This window comes from Halichoeres trimaculatus, unplaced genomic scaffold, assembly GCF_033239565.1.
Source record: "Halichoeres trimaculatus isolate MK-OKI-2021-1 unplaced genomic scaffold, fHalTri1.1 fHalTri1_scaffold_23, whole genome shotgun sequence".
In the NCBI taxonomy this organism is placed as follows: domain Eukaryota; kingdom Metazoa; phylum Chordata; class Actinopteri; order Labriformes; family Labridae; genus Halichoeres; species Halichoeres trimaculatus.
The window spans coordinates 18,087,732-18,100,479 of record NW_027437201.1 but is presented as its reverse complement, the minus strand read 5'-3'; the positions used below and the strand labels follow the sequence as shown (position 1 = coordinate 18,100,479).

Here is a 12,748-nt window from a genome sequence, read left to right as displayed (position 1 = left end):
TTAGGGGGGAGAGGACCAGATTCCCATTCAATTCAGATACAGATTTTTTTTTTTAAATCAATTTTATTTTATTTTATTTTTTCAGAAAAAGCTAAATAAGGGTTAGAGATAAGAAAATTCATGGCACACATCTCCAGAAAAAGCTGAATAGTTTAAAATTTGAATGGTAACAATCGGACAAAATCTGAAGTGTTTATAACGAACCAAAACAAAAGTATGGAAGAATAAGAAAAAGAAGAATGAAGTCACAGGAGAACAATATGTTGAAATGCTGAGTCAGCATTTCAACATAAAAAGACAAAACAAGAAACTTATCAAAGTTGTAGTGAAAATGTATAACATTAGAACTTCTGTTACAGAGATGGTTATGGCTATTTAATAAATTCCTAAATTCAGTTGCATGTATTTTTGAAAAGAAATCTCTTTTTTTTTTACTTTGACGCTTGTAAGACCTTAAATTATGTTGAATCGTGAGATATTTCACTGTTTCCGTGCTGGTCTATCCTCTGCTCTGTCCCTTTAAGAGCGGTCTGCACTGTCATGTGAGGGAGTCATGTGATAATTGAATTGTGTGCTGAAGAAAAAAAAAACAGCCTCACACAGCCTCTGCTTTGTGCTCTGGATGTTTGTGCAGCTGCTGTAAGGACGACATATATGTGACAAGCCTGGACTTACTGCTCCGATCACAACAGGCAAGAGAAACCTTCAAATTTCCCACGAAGAAGAAAAACGAGTCAACTCTAAACCGGTTAGCTTCACTGTTAGCCACCTAGCCTGCTAAGCTAAGTTGTTTTCTTTGGATTAAACGTTAGCTCTGTTAGCGTGCTAGTTTTAGTCAAATGTTCGCGAAAACGTTTGTTCAATGTGTCAAGCGGTGTAATATTTTTACACATGTAGTATCACATATATGTTAACACTTCTTTTTAATGTCAGAGCAGCATCATGATGACTAATGGTGTTTTTGTTGCTTCAGTAGGTATTAAAGGAGTATGCAGCTCAGAGCTCTTTGTGCTTAAACACAGAAGTCGATCCACCTGCTGATAATGGTAAAACACACTCATTGATACACACATATTTCAATTTATACCCTCTATTTTACAACACTATTTCCGAAATCTGTTAGGACAGAGACAAAAATAGAATGGTTAATTTTCAAAATATGTAATCCTCATATGTAATTCAATGTATTGAAAAAGATAATGAAAAATGTGAAATAGAAAATAGAAATCAAGGAAATAAATTATGATTCCTGTATTTAAAAACCCATATTTGAATTGGCAGAGGCAACATCAGACAAGAAATGCAGTAAAGTGCAAGAAACAGCACCTGATGAGGAATTTCATGACAGGACACTCACAAGACAGAGTGTAAAAATAGCAGCCACACAGACTGAGTCTGTCAGAAGTAGTCTCTGTTTAAGATACAAGGGCAGAAACAACATTATTGGGCATTAGCTTCAGGGTTTGAGGTGATATTATATGAAAAACAGACATGGCTCTGTAGTGGAAATCACTGCATTGACTCAAGAACTTTCTAGATTTTTTGATCTGTCAGCAAAGTCTTCTGCTGCATCTGGGAATTTAGGTTAAAACTGTATCATGACAAAGATAAGATAAGTTCAAAACCCTGTAAAGCTGATCAAGTTCAACAGGTTTTAGAGCAACATAGACAACACCTAAACCAGGACAGGACTCGGTGAGTGTATCAAAATGCATTCTGTAGTTCAAGATTCCAGATGCTGAGCTGACTCAAGTGTAGTTTTTGCTCGTCTTCTATTTAGAATAAAATGAATTTTTACAATACTACAAAATGTAGCTTTCTGCATCAATAGTTGGCTCCACTTTTAAAATAACTGGCATTGCATTGAGATATGATTTACCAATTTCCAAAACCAGTGAAATGACTCTTCGCACTTCAGTCACCTCATTATAAACCCCAAGTGATTTGAGAGTCATAAAATAATGTATCTTTTTACATTTAACTCAGTGTCCCAGCTTTATTTGTTACCAGTGCCATACCTGTGCATGGGTATCTTAATTTTCAGCTTTTTAATGCACCTGTTTAGGTTTATTCATATCAGAGGGAAGTGTATTTTCTGACCTGGACTACTTGGATTTTAATACTCTATTCAGCCTGGAGATTTGGATTAATGAAGCAAAGTTTAATCAGCAGAAAAATATGTGTAGTTAAAAGTTTGCTTGATCCCTGAGGAGGCTGTGAAAAAGATGTGTTAAATTATTCAAGACTGTAATACCACCACTATTACAAGCTGGCCATTCTGAAGACTTCAGTATTCGTGCAGACTTTGTTTATACGAAAAGAAACGTCTGACCTTTTGTTTTGCAACCTCTTAGACTCGGTTACTCAACACTCCTCTGTTAAACCCTAAAGCTGTTACTGGACACAATGAACCGGCTTAATCTACCCGACCTTACACAAGGCAAAAATACAAAATCCAACTTATTTCTTGATTGATTGTTTTGGAAACTTATCAAAGAATTTCTCCAGATACCCTGCAGTTTGATCCACAGAAACGCAATGATTACATATTTTCCTTTTGGACAAATAGGACAAAGAAATGTGAGCTTTTTGAGATTTAGAATAAAAGCTGGAGAAATAAATCAAGTTCTGAAGAGCTAAGGGAGTAAATGAAGAAAAATAACTCAACTTGGGCCTTAGAGGAACAGAAACCTTGATTGTTCTTGAACTATTTGCGTGTTTCTTACGGGGTTTACAGTGTGACTTTTGGACTTGTTCAGCTGTTGATCATGAAAAGAAATACCAAAGATCAACCTCAACCTTGCAGCAAAAATCTGTTTTCTTGTGTTGTAATCCAGGTTATCAGCTCAAATGTTTGCTCAGCCGCTGTCCTTTTTCTTACCTTTGTTCCCTTTAAAAGAAATATAGAAAACATTGTGATAAGATGGAATTTGTGTGCTGTAGTTCAGGACTTGTGTGTTGTCAGACCATATTGCGTTGTCTCACTCAGCTGATAGCACTCCTCTGGTTTGTGTTCAGGCCGTGCAGATGGGGATCCTGCTTTTTGCTTTGCTGGGGCTCAGCACAGCGCTCGTCTGTCCTGATGGAGGCATGTGTGAGGACAAAAACACCTGCTGCAAGAACACCGTAGGAGGATACGGATGCTGCCCGCTTCCTCATGTGAGTTCTTGAACAGTCACATGTCTCACAGGTGTTAAGTCTTCATTTTAAGCTGCTGAGGGTGGTTAATACATGATGTGTTAGGTGTTCAATTAAAGAAGATAAACAGAAATGATTTTCTTCAACAGCTGTTTTGGTTTGAGGGTTTTTTTAATGTTTCAGTTCCTGTTTGTCTCTTTTTCTGTGTTTGTCTTCAGGCTGAATGTTGCTCAGATCACCTCCACTGCTGCTACAAGGGGACAACTTGTGACCTTGTCCACTCCAAATGTGTCAATAAGACAGTTTCTCTTCCCTGGGTGAGACGGGTTCCCGCCAAACGGGCTCTTCTCATTCCTCAGGTATTACTTTCAAAAAGGGAATTATCCAGTTGAGGATTGTTTTTCTTGACTGCTGATCTCCAAAAGTCGCTGGGGATCTGCTGCTCTCGTTGGTATTCATGACCCGTGTGTGCGATGTTTCAGCTGGAGGAGCCAGTAAAAGCAGTCATTTGTCCCGACAAGGCGTCCGAGTGTCCGGATGATACCACCTGCTGTCAGCTTCTGGACGGCTCCTGGGGCTGCTGTCCATTAGCGAAGGTGATGTTCAGGATCTTAACCTCTCACACTTGAGCAGACACACTCTCACGCCTTCAACTCAGCTCTCAAACACTTTACACCAAGAAACGTTTGTGGCGGGAAGCTGCTTCTCAGGCTGCCCCATATATAAAAAACATGTAGTTTGTAAAGATCGTATCTAGGGCTGAACAATTATTCAAATTTAAATCAACATCACAATTTGATACAATGCAATTTTCAAATTGCAAAAGCTGCAAAATTTTTAAAGTGCATTTAAAAAGTGCAATCCACAAGTATACATATGTCAGTGGTTGTGCCAAAACTTTGTTTTTTATTTACATTTCTGCATTGTATTTAGTGTGAGATTGATAGAAGATAAGTTTTTCAGATTATTGTTCATACCTGGCCTCTGGTTTTGCAAGACTTTGTTCCTTTCTCTGATTTTATTTAAGGAAATTAATGCTAATTTTATTACATGTCTACAAGGCTAGAAGTTAAATCAATCAGTCAATATTCAACTGTGTTTGTAATAGTTAAAGATACTTTATTCATATTGATTCATTTCATTTCATCTTAACATGTAGGCCTGGCCTACAGGAAAGACTTGTTTATAAGTTGACAATATCCTTTGTTGTGTTGGTCATCTTACAGAATGTTGTATTGCTTGTGCTTAGTGAATATTGTAGAAGACAAACATCCCCCCTAAAAATCGCATGCTAAATCGCAATCACAATATTATTCAGCCCTAATCGTATCATTTCTAGGCTTTAATCTCAGCTTGTGTTTACTTTTTTAAAGAGGTAAGAATCAGGTTTATCACTGAGACGTTAATGCAAATGAGGGATATGTCTCTGTTTAACAAGAAAAAAGAAATTATATTAGAGATAACTGTCTGATCACAGAGAAAACTAGAAAAGCACTCAGAGAGCGCAGACCTCCACCAAGCATACTGTGATTGTCACCAACACTTTAGTCCTACTTTAATGTTATACTCCCTTTCAGCAGACTGTCTGCTACAATCTGGTGTTAGTTGCAGGTTTGTACGATAATTTGTTTTCTGACAGTGTTGAAAATTATGATGACCCAGTTCATATTTCATATTCTAGATCTTAGTATCCAGAATATTGCCAGGATCTGGATCGTACTTTTACATCTGTCAGAAATTATGGTGACCTTGTCTTGTATCGTTTTGCAAAGCAATCTGACCATTTATCGTGGAGTTATATAAACATATGGTGAAAACAGCCCTATCTCACAATGATAAAGAATCCTTTAAAAAAGTTCTGGATCCAGACGGTGACCCAGATCACCTCCAAAATTTAATCATTTTGTCGTTATCCCATTTTGAAGATTTCCTGAAAATTTTATCAAGATCTGTTTGTTAGTTTTTGAGCTATGTTGTTCACAGACAAGCAAACAAACTCCCCCCAAAACACAACCTCCTTGACAGACCAAGAATTGTGACTTTTTATATCTCCCAAACCAGTAAATTCACACAAATTCACAACCAGTAGAAGCAAAAAAGATGAAATCTGAGTAAAATGCTTGATGTTTGTGCTTACAGATATTTTTGGGTGGAATTATTATAAATCAAGCACCATATGAGATAAATTCTTTTTATATTTTGGTGTAAAAATCTTAATTTGTCGAGTGTCTTTTTCCTTCTGAGTATTTTAGTGGACGAAATAGTCAAAGTAGAGGCACAAAGCATCTTAAAATAGAAATATCAGACTGTTGTTGAATAAATAGAGCGTGTTGTATTCCTCTTTGTCCTTCACTGTCTGCTGTTATCTTCTTCACCGTGCAGGCGGTGTGTTGTGAGGATAAACTCCACTGCTGTCCAGAGGGAACAAAGTGTGATATCGCCCACTCGAAGTGTGTGTCCGCTTCACTGGAGTCCTTCCCCATGCTGGAGAAAATACCCGCCAAGAGGAGGGACAACGGCACAGGTGAGAGATTCCTACTGGAGGTAAACAATCATTAAAATCCCTGAAATCCGTCAATGTACGACTGAAAACGCTGTCTCATGTGTTTCTGCAGCTCTTAGTGTCTCTTCAGTGACGTGTCCAGGTGGGAGAAGCAGCTGTCCTGATGATTACACCTGCTGCCTGCTCACCAGTGGAGACTATGGCTGCTGCCCGTATCCAAAGGTGTGTTTCACTTTCACTCAGATTTAATCATAATAAAGGCAAAATCATCAGTAGTAAGTTTTTTGATTCCAGTCAAAATGTGCTCATAAGGCTTTTAAAATTCTAACAATCGGAAGTCTTAGAGGAAATGGAGAAAAGAGTCTGCTTTCTAATCATTTTCACTCTGTTTGGTAATTTATCACATGCAGGCCATGTGCTGCAACGATCATCTCCACTGTTGCCCGAGCGACACGATATGTGATCTGGAGCACGGCATCTGCAAGTCAGGAGAGAAAAACTTCCCTCTGCTGAAGAAGATCGCAGCTGTCCCCAACGACGGTGAGAAAGAGAGAAGAGGAGAGGAGAGTGATATTTAAAAGTCAAACATTAAACAATGACTCAGCTCCTTCTTCTTGTTTCATCAGTCGTGTGTCCGGATAAGAAATCAGCGTGTCCGGACGAGACGACGTGCTGTCAGTTGACCAACGGCTCATACGGCTGCTGCCCCATGCCTGATGTGAGTTACCTAGGCATGCAAACCCTGAACTTCTCCTGGTGAAAGTCTCTGACCTTCAGTAACTCTCTGTCCTCTTCTCTCGCAGGCTGTCTGCTGCTCAGACCGCATCCACTGTTGTCCTTCAGGGACCCAGTGCGACCTCGTCCACAGCACCTGTAAGTCGCCACAAAAAGAGACCACCGCATTTCTCAAGATTAGCGCTGCTGAGGCAGAGCTGGTAGCTGTGCCGAGGATGGACACTTCTAAAGGTAAGGCTGAAGTTAAGGTAGAATCTGCTGGTTCTTTCTGCTTTGATTGAAGTTTGCTTTAAAGTGATACTCCGGGATGGAACAAGTTGGGTCCTATCACAAGGTTTAGGGCAGAAATTACCCCTACAGCAGTGATTTTGTGCAGCAGAAGCCCAGAGCGCTCGCACCAAACACCCCCTCCCTGCTCCTCTGCCGGTTTCCTCTGCACTCAGACGGGGCCATATTTTACTTGACCAAAAACACAAATAAATGGACTCCCACTGAAAAACTCTGATATCAGTCTGCATTCACGCTTTATTTGGAGAATTTTCAGCATGTTACTTTCACACAAAAACACCGCTAAATAAGGCTCTAGTTCTCATTGTGTCTCTTCGTCCTGGCAGACTACCTGCGTTTGTTTATATCTGGCACGTCACGCGCGCAGACTGATACACTAAGCGGTGAGCGCCTCATAGCCAGCTGTGGCTCTGCAGCGGAGGTAGCGCCATTTTACGACATGATGAGAACTAGAGCTTTATTTAGTGGTGTTTTTGTGTGAAAGTAACGCGCTGAAAATTCTCTAAATAAAGCATGAATGCAGACTGATGTCAGATTTTTTTGGTGGGAGTCCGTTTATTTGTGTTTTGGTCAAGTAAAATATGGTCCCGTCTGAGTGCAGAGGAAACCGGCAGAGGAGCAGAGAGGGGGTGTTTGGTGTGAGCACTCTGGGCTTCTGCTGCACAAAATCACTGCTGTAGGGGTCATTTCTGCCCTAAACCTTGTGATAGGACCCAACTTGTTCCATCCTGGAGTATCACTTTAATGTGCTCATAAGTTTCCTGCCTGTCTGTGTGTCTCAGACGCTGCTGTACCCTGTAATGACTCTGTGGCCTGCTCTGATGGATTCACCTGCTGTAAATCATCAGCAGACCAGTGGGCGTGCTGTCCACTTCCAAAGGTACTAACACAAACGTGTAAAATAATATAAATGATAATGAAGCAACAACAGACAGGCTGAGTTTGTTTCTGCCGCAGCAAAGAATAACTGAAACTCTCTGTGATGATTTATGAGCCCTCTCTGGTCTGCTGGGTTTATTTTTCAGCTTTCATTTACTGCTACAAATTGCTTTCTCGTCTGATAAACTATCGCAGAGCAATTTGTTTTGTTGCCATGCTTGGATGTAGAAATAGAAGTCAGTATGATGAATATAAATATTAACTCGGCTCTGGCACATGTTTGAGTTTCACTGTTGAACATGAGAGGAACAGATGTGAGTGTGTGTGTGTTTGTGTGTGTATTTCTCCTCTCTGCAGGCCGTGTGCTGTGAGGACCACCTCCACTGCTGTCCTCATGGCACCGTCTGTAACCTGGAAGCCTCCACGTGTGACGATCCAGCCGGCAGCACCGTGATGCCCTGGCTGGAGAAAGTTGCTGCTTTTCCTTTGGTGTCAGAGAACAGCAGGTGCGATAAATCCACGTCGTGTCCGGGGAAAGCTACGTGCTGCAAGACAAGCGGAGGCTGGGCGTGCTGTCCTCTGCCGCAGGTAGGAACACAAGATTGGGCCGTCTCTATCATCATTTTTTTTAAAGAAGGATTAGATTTATAACACTTTACTGCCCCAGATCACAAAATCAGGAGCCGATCAACAATTGAATGACCTATAGTTTATTGTTTCCTGCAACAGATCCTGTCTTTGTGAAGGTTGTTGTCAGTCTTTGGTGATTCTGTCTCTGATTGAGCTGAAAGAAATGAGGTGGAAAAGACGTGAAAACAACAGAACGGCTCACAAACTGCAGCTGTCGTTAAGATTATTACGCTGAGTCATGATAGTAAAATTTAATGCAGAGTTTTTGTACACTGCATTAATTTTTGCTCGGTATATTTCACAAACAGACCTCTAAAACTCTCCCACCCCTCTGTTTTGTTTTTCGCTGTTTTTGTTTTTTGTCTGCACAGCTCAGAAAAAACGAGTTAATTTCCACACCATCATAATTTGTGTGTTTGTTCGTGTTCAGGCTGTTTGCTGTGATGATCACATCCACTGCTGCCCTCACGGCACCGTCTGCAACCTGGAGGCTCAAAGCTGCGACGACCCCTTTGGCGTCTTTTCCCCTCTCCCGATGGTGGAGAAGGTGTCGGCTCTGAAATCTGACGTCCAGGATGAGAAATGTGACAAGCAGACGATGTGCCCTGGTGGAACCACCTGCTGTAAGGGGGAGTCTGGACAGTGGGCATGCTGCCCCTTACCTCAGGTGAGTCATTGACACAGGACGTGTAAGAAGACGAGTCTCTGCAGGGGACACACACTTCTGTCTTAAATTCAAGGGTGTGTATTTTGGGTTAAGGCCTTCCCCTTTCAATATTAAGACATCATAACCTTTGTGATGTCAGACTTTAGTTGTCTTCATCAACTTAAAAAAACAAGTGAAAAAAGACAAAACACATTGGTCAATTTGACAACAAGTGCACAGCATTTTGTAAACGTGCTGCAAAGACCACAACACAACACATGAGAAAAAACATACAACAGAAGTGTTTCCAGAGGACACTTAAAAGTGATGCACATGTCCCGACACGCTTGTTGTTGCTGCAGATTTTCAGTCACAGCTCTGTTATGGTTATCTTTCCGTCAGTTGTGTTGGAAAATGAGATTAAAGTAAGTGTTTTTGATTTGTTACCTCCACAAAGGTGGTTATGTTTTTGGAAGAGTTTGTTTGTCTGTGAACAAAATAACTCAAAAAGTAACAAACAGATCTTGATACAATTTTCAGGAAATGTTCATAATAAGATGAGGAAGAAGTGATTAAATTTTGGAGGTGATGCAGATTACTATCTGGATCCAGGACTTTTTAAAAAATTCATTATCATTGTGAGATAGGGCCGTTTTCACCATATGTGTATATAACTCCACTATAAATGTTCGTATTGCTTTGCAAAACAATACAAGAGAAGGTCACTACAATTTCTGACAGGTGTAAAAGTACGATTCAGATTCTGGCAAAATTCTGGATACTAAGATCCATAATATGAAATATGTACTGGGTCATCATAATTTTCAACACTGTCAGGCAACAAATTATCGTACAAATCGTAGGACTAAAGTGCTGGTGACAATCACAATATGCTTGGAGGAGGTCTGCGCTGTCTGAGTGCTTTTCTGGTTTAACATTGTGATCGCATGATTCAGATCTTAGCCGATCGCTGTGACTGAAAATCCGCTGCAACAACAAACGTGTCAAGAGATGAGCATCACTTTTAGGTGTCCTCTGGAAACACTTCTCTTGTGTTGCAGTGTATTTGCAGCGCGTTCTCTAAATGTGTGCGTCAAGTTGATGAAGATGTTTTCTCAATTTGCTTGTGTTCTGTCTTTTTGTTTTCTAAAGTTGCGGTGCTGTAAGTTCTCAGGGCTAGTCTCACAATTTCAGTCTATTAAGATTTTTTGGGGTGCCGATTAGATTTAATTTGCGATTCTTCGATGTTTACCAATTTTGCGATTTTTAGTTTGCTTTTTTAACACCAGACTATGTGATAAAGTAAAGTGATGATGATGTTGATAATGTCTACAGACTATATCAGGAGCCATGTTTTCACATAAAAAGCACATCACGTGAGTTAAAGGGAAACATTTCACCCTCTGCTGGAGAAAAGTGGAAACTTTTTTCCAATCCAGTTTATAAACAAAGACTTGAATTTGAAAAAAAAAAAATTTTTGACTAAGAATCCCAGTTTTGATGTTGTCAAACAAAAAATCCTGATATATCAATTTTCAATTTATAACATGACATAAGTCTTGCAGGTCTGGGTGTCATTCTCTAAGTTCCATGTTAACCGGATGTGTAAAAAGCTCTTCCTGTCTCTCTCCAGGCTGTGTGCTGCAGCGACCGTGAGCACTGCTGCCCAAAAGGCTACAAATGCAACATCGCCGAACAGACGTGTGATAAGCCCGGAGCCCTCAGCCTGCCCTGGCTCCAGAAGATCCCGGCTCTGCAGGTGGAGAGCAGCCCGGCTGTTTCAGGCCCTTCCAGGCCGGTCAGAAACATGTGTGACGCACATACCAGCTGCCCGAGGGACACCACCTGCTGCTTCATGGACAAGACAAAGAAATGGGGCTGCTGTCCTCTGCCAAATGTGAGAGAGTATTTAACACCCTCACAGTCTTTAAACACTGATTTTGCGTAGTTTTTTTTAATTCGTCTGCTGTTTTTCAGGCGGTCTGCTGTGAGGATGGAAACCACTGCTGCCCCAGCGCCCACACCTGTGAGCCTCACCGCTCCTCCTGCTCCAAGGGTCCACGTTCCATCCCATGGTTCACTAAAGTGAGCGCTCTCACGGAGCTGGGCGCCGTCACAGATGTGAAATGTGACGATAAGAGCAGCTGCGCTTCGGGAACGACCTGCTGCAAGCTGGCGTCAGGAGAGTGGGGCTGCTGCCCGCTGGTGAAGGTCTGCACGCCCTCTGACATCACGTCTACTTATACATGCTTATTTAACAAATCATCAAATAAACATACTTAAGCCTAGTTTTTTCTAAAAATGCTGGAACTAGAATGAAAGTCTCTGTTCTGTCTTCTCTTCAGGCGGTCTGCTGTGAGGATCACGAACACTGCTGTCCTCAGGGATACACTTGCAACATGCAGACTGGAACATGTGAAAAGAAGAGCAACGGCTCTTTAATCAGCTCCCGCCCTCAGACAGAAGTGGTACGGTCCAAGTCTGAAGTCACAGAGGACGACACGGATGTACCATGTGACCAAATGGGGGTGTATCACTGCCCTGGGCGAGACACGTGCTGCAAGATCTCATCGACAGAGTGGGCCTGCTGCCCGTCGCCCAAGGTAATCTCACGAATATGCTCTTAATATTTCATGACTTGTTGTAGGAAATGTAGATTTGTGATGGATGGATGGATGTAAGAAGCAGAGTCTAACTTCTCTTTCCTCTTCCTCAGGCGGTCTGCTGCTCTGACTCGAAGCACTGCTGTCCTGCGGGATTCTCCTGCGACATGAAATCTAAAAGCTGCACGCCACGCTCCCCGCTGTCCTGGGACTCTTTGTTTGGGGACAGAAAGAAAGACTTTACTCCACATGGACTCTAAATCTGCAGAGGTGAACTTACAGTCCTCAACCTGGGTCCATCATCATCCCCATCATCATCTACAGCTTCTTCTGCCTGCAGGAGTCATGTCCCGTTTAGTTTGGTTATTAATGGAAATGTATTTACAGAGTCTCTGCTCTCCTGTTTAGTTCTGGTGGTCGGTGTGAGGAGACGGAAAGAAAACTCCAGTTTCTGATGAAGTGGATGCACGCAGGTGACCCGACAGCCTCTCAGTCACTGAAACTTATATTACGTTGAAGTGAGATACTTTGAAGTTTGCTTTTTGCAACAAAATCTCAATATGATGAAGATTTCTCCAAAAAAACACCAAAATCAAAATGAGCACTTGAGATTTTCCCCTTATCTGATGGACTCCATCCTGAGCTGATCAGTTTTTACTTTTTTACAAAGTCTGAGGTAGGATAAGTAAATGATAATGCATAGAAAACAGGAGCTTAGTGCAGGAATTGCTCTGAAGAAGATGCATTTGTAGCTGGTTTTGGTCTTTTTGTGGGATTTGGTGATGATAAAACAAACTCTGAGTTCAGTGTGGAGCTGAAACTTTCCCCTGAACTGCCCTTGTCTTTATTATCTGGGCATTAATTATTCAAAGTGAGATTCCCCGTGCTGCTGCGTTCCTGTATCAGATGCAGACACATAAATTGACTCGACTCCTTTTACTGGAGGAAACATTTCAAAAGATTAATCTTCTCTTTGTGTCCCACGTTCAGGAACGCGCAGCACAATCGCGTTTCTGGGTTTAAATCTTAGTTTTCTGTGATCGATGAGAGGCTCTGGGGTTTCCATGTTGATAAACTGTGAAGGAAAACGTCACATGAAGCAGTGGTGGAAGTAGTTTCTTAAAGTTTGGATGTTTAGGGGTTTATTTGTTCCTTTTTTTTTTTGTTTAAGTGAAGCACAATGAACAACATCTGTCCCTGTAATCGAACAGCTTGTGCCTTCTGTAAAGTCCCTGTGACGATTTGTCAGAACGTCAAACATGTTTTAATGTGTTTTGTAAAGAAAATGGCCGCGCTCGCAATAAATTATTAAAGCTGTTATTTTGG

General features: G+C 41.3%; 1 protein-coding gene across 2 annotated transcripts; it reads left to right on the top strand.

Moving 5' to 3' along the window:
* Positions 1 to 558: 558 nt before the first annotated feature.
* Positions 559 to 12,748, top strand: grnb (granulin b). 2 transcript variants are annotated; one of them, XM_074663846.1, is made up of 17 exons: positions 559 to 692; positions 977 to 1,046; positions 3,019 to 3,159; positions 3,357 to 3,497; positions 3,621 to 3,734; positions 5,521 to 5,662; positions 5,754 to 5,863; positions 6,052 to 6,181; positions 6,268 to 6,359; positions 6,445 to 6,607; positions 7,447 to 7,544; positions 7,901 to 8,131; positions 8,604 to 8,840; positions 10,453 to 10,716; positions 10,797 to 11,030; positions 11,165 to 11,422; positions 11,536 to 12,748. In XM_074663846.1, the coding sequence occupies exons 2-17, from the start codon at positions 1,044 to 1,046 to the stop codon at positions 11,680 to 11,682; spliced, it is 2,505 nt and encodes an 834-aa protein (XP_074519947.1). In that variant the 5' UTR covers positions 559 to 692; positions 977 to 1,043; the 3' UTR covers positions 11,683 to 12,748. The 2 variants fall into 2 exon arrangements, with proteins under 2 accessions (XP_074519947.1, XP_074519946.1); XM_074663845.1 differs by having other exon boundaries at positions 974 to 1,046.

Coding starts and splice junctions, on each gene's coding strand:
- grnb (XM_074663846.1), top strand. Junction 6,360..6,444: donor GCTGCTGCCCCATGCCTGAT/GTGAGTTACCTA, acceptor CTTCTCTCGCAG/GCTGTCTGCTGCTCAGACCG. Junction 8,132..8,603: donor CGTGCTGTCCTCTGCCGCAG/GTAGGAACACAA, acceptor GTTCGTGTTCAG/GCTGTTTGCTGTGATGATCA.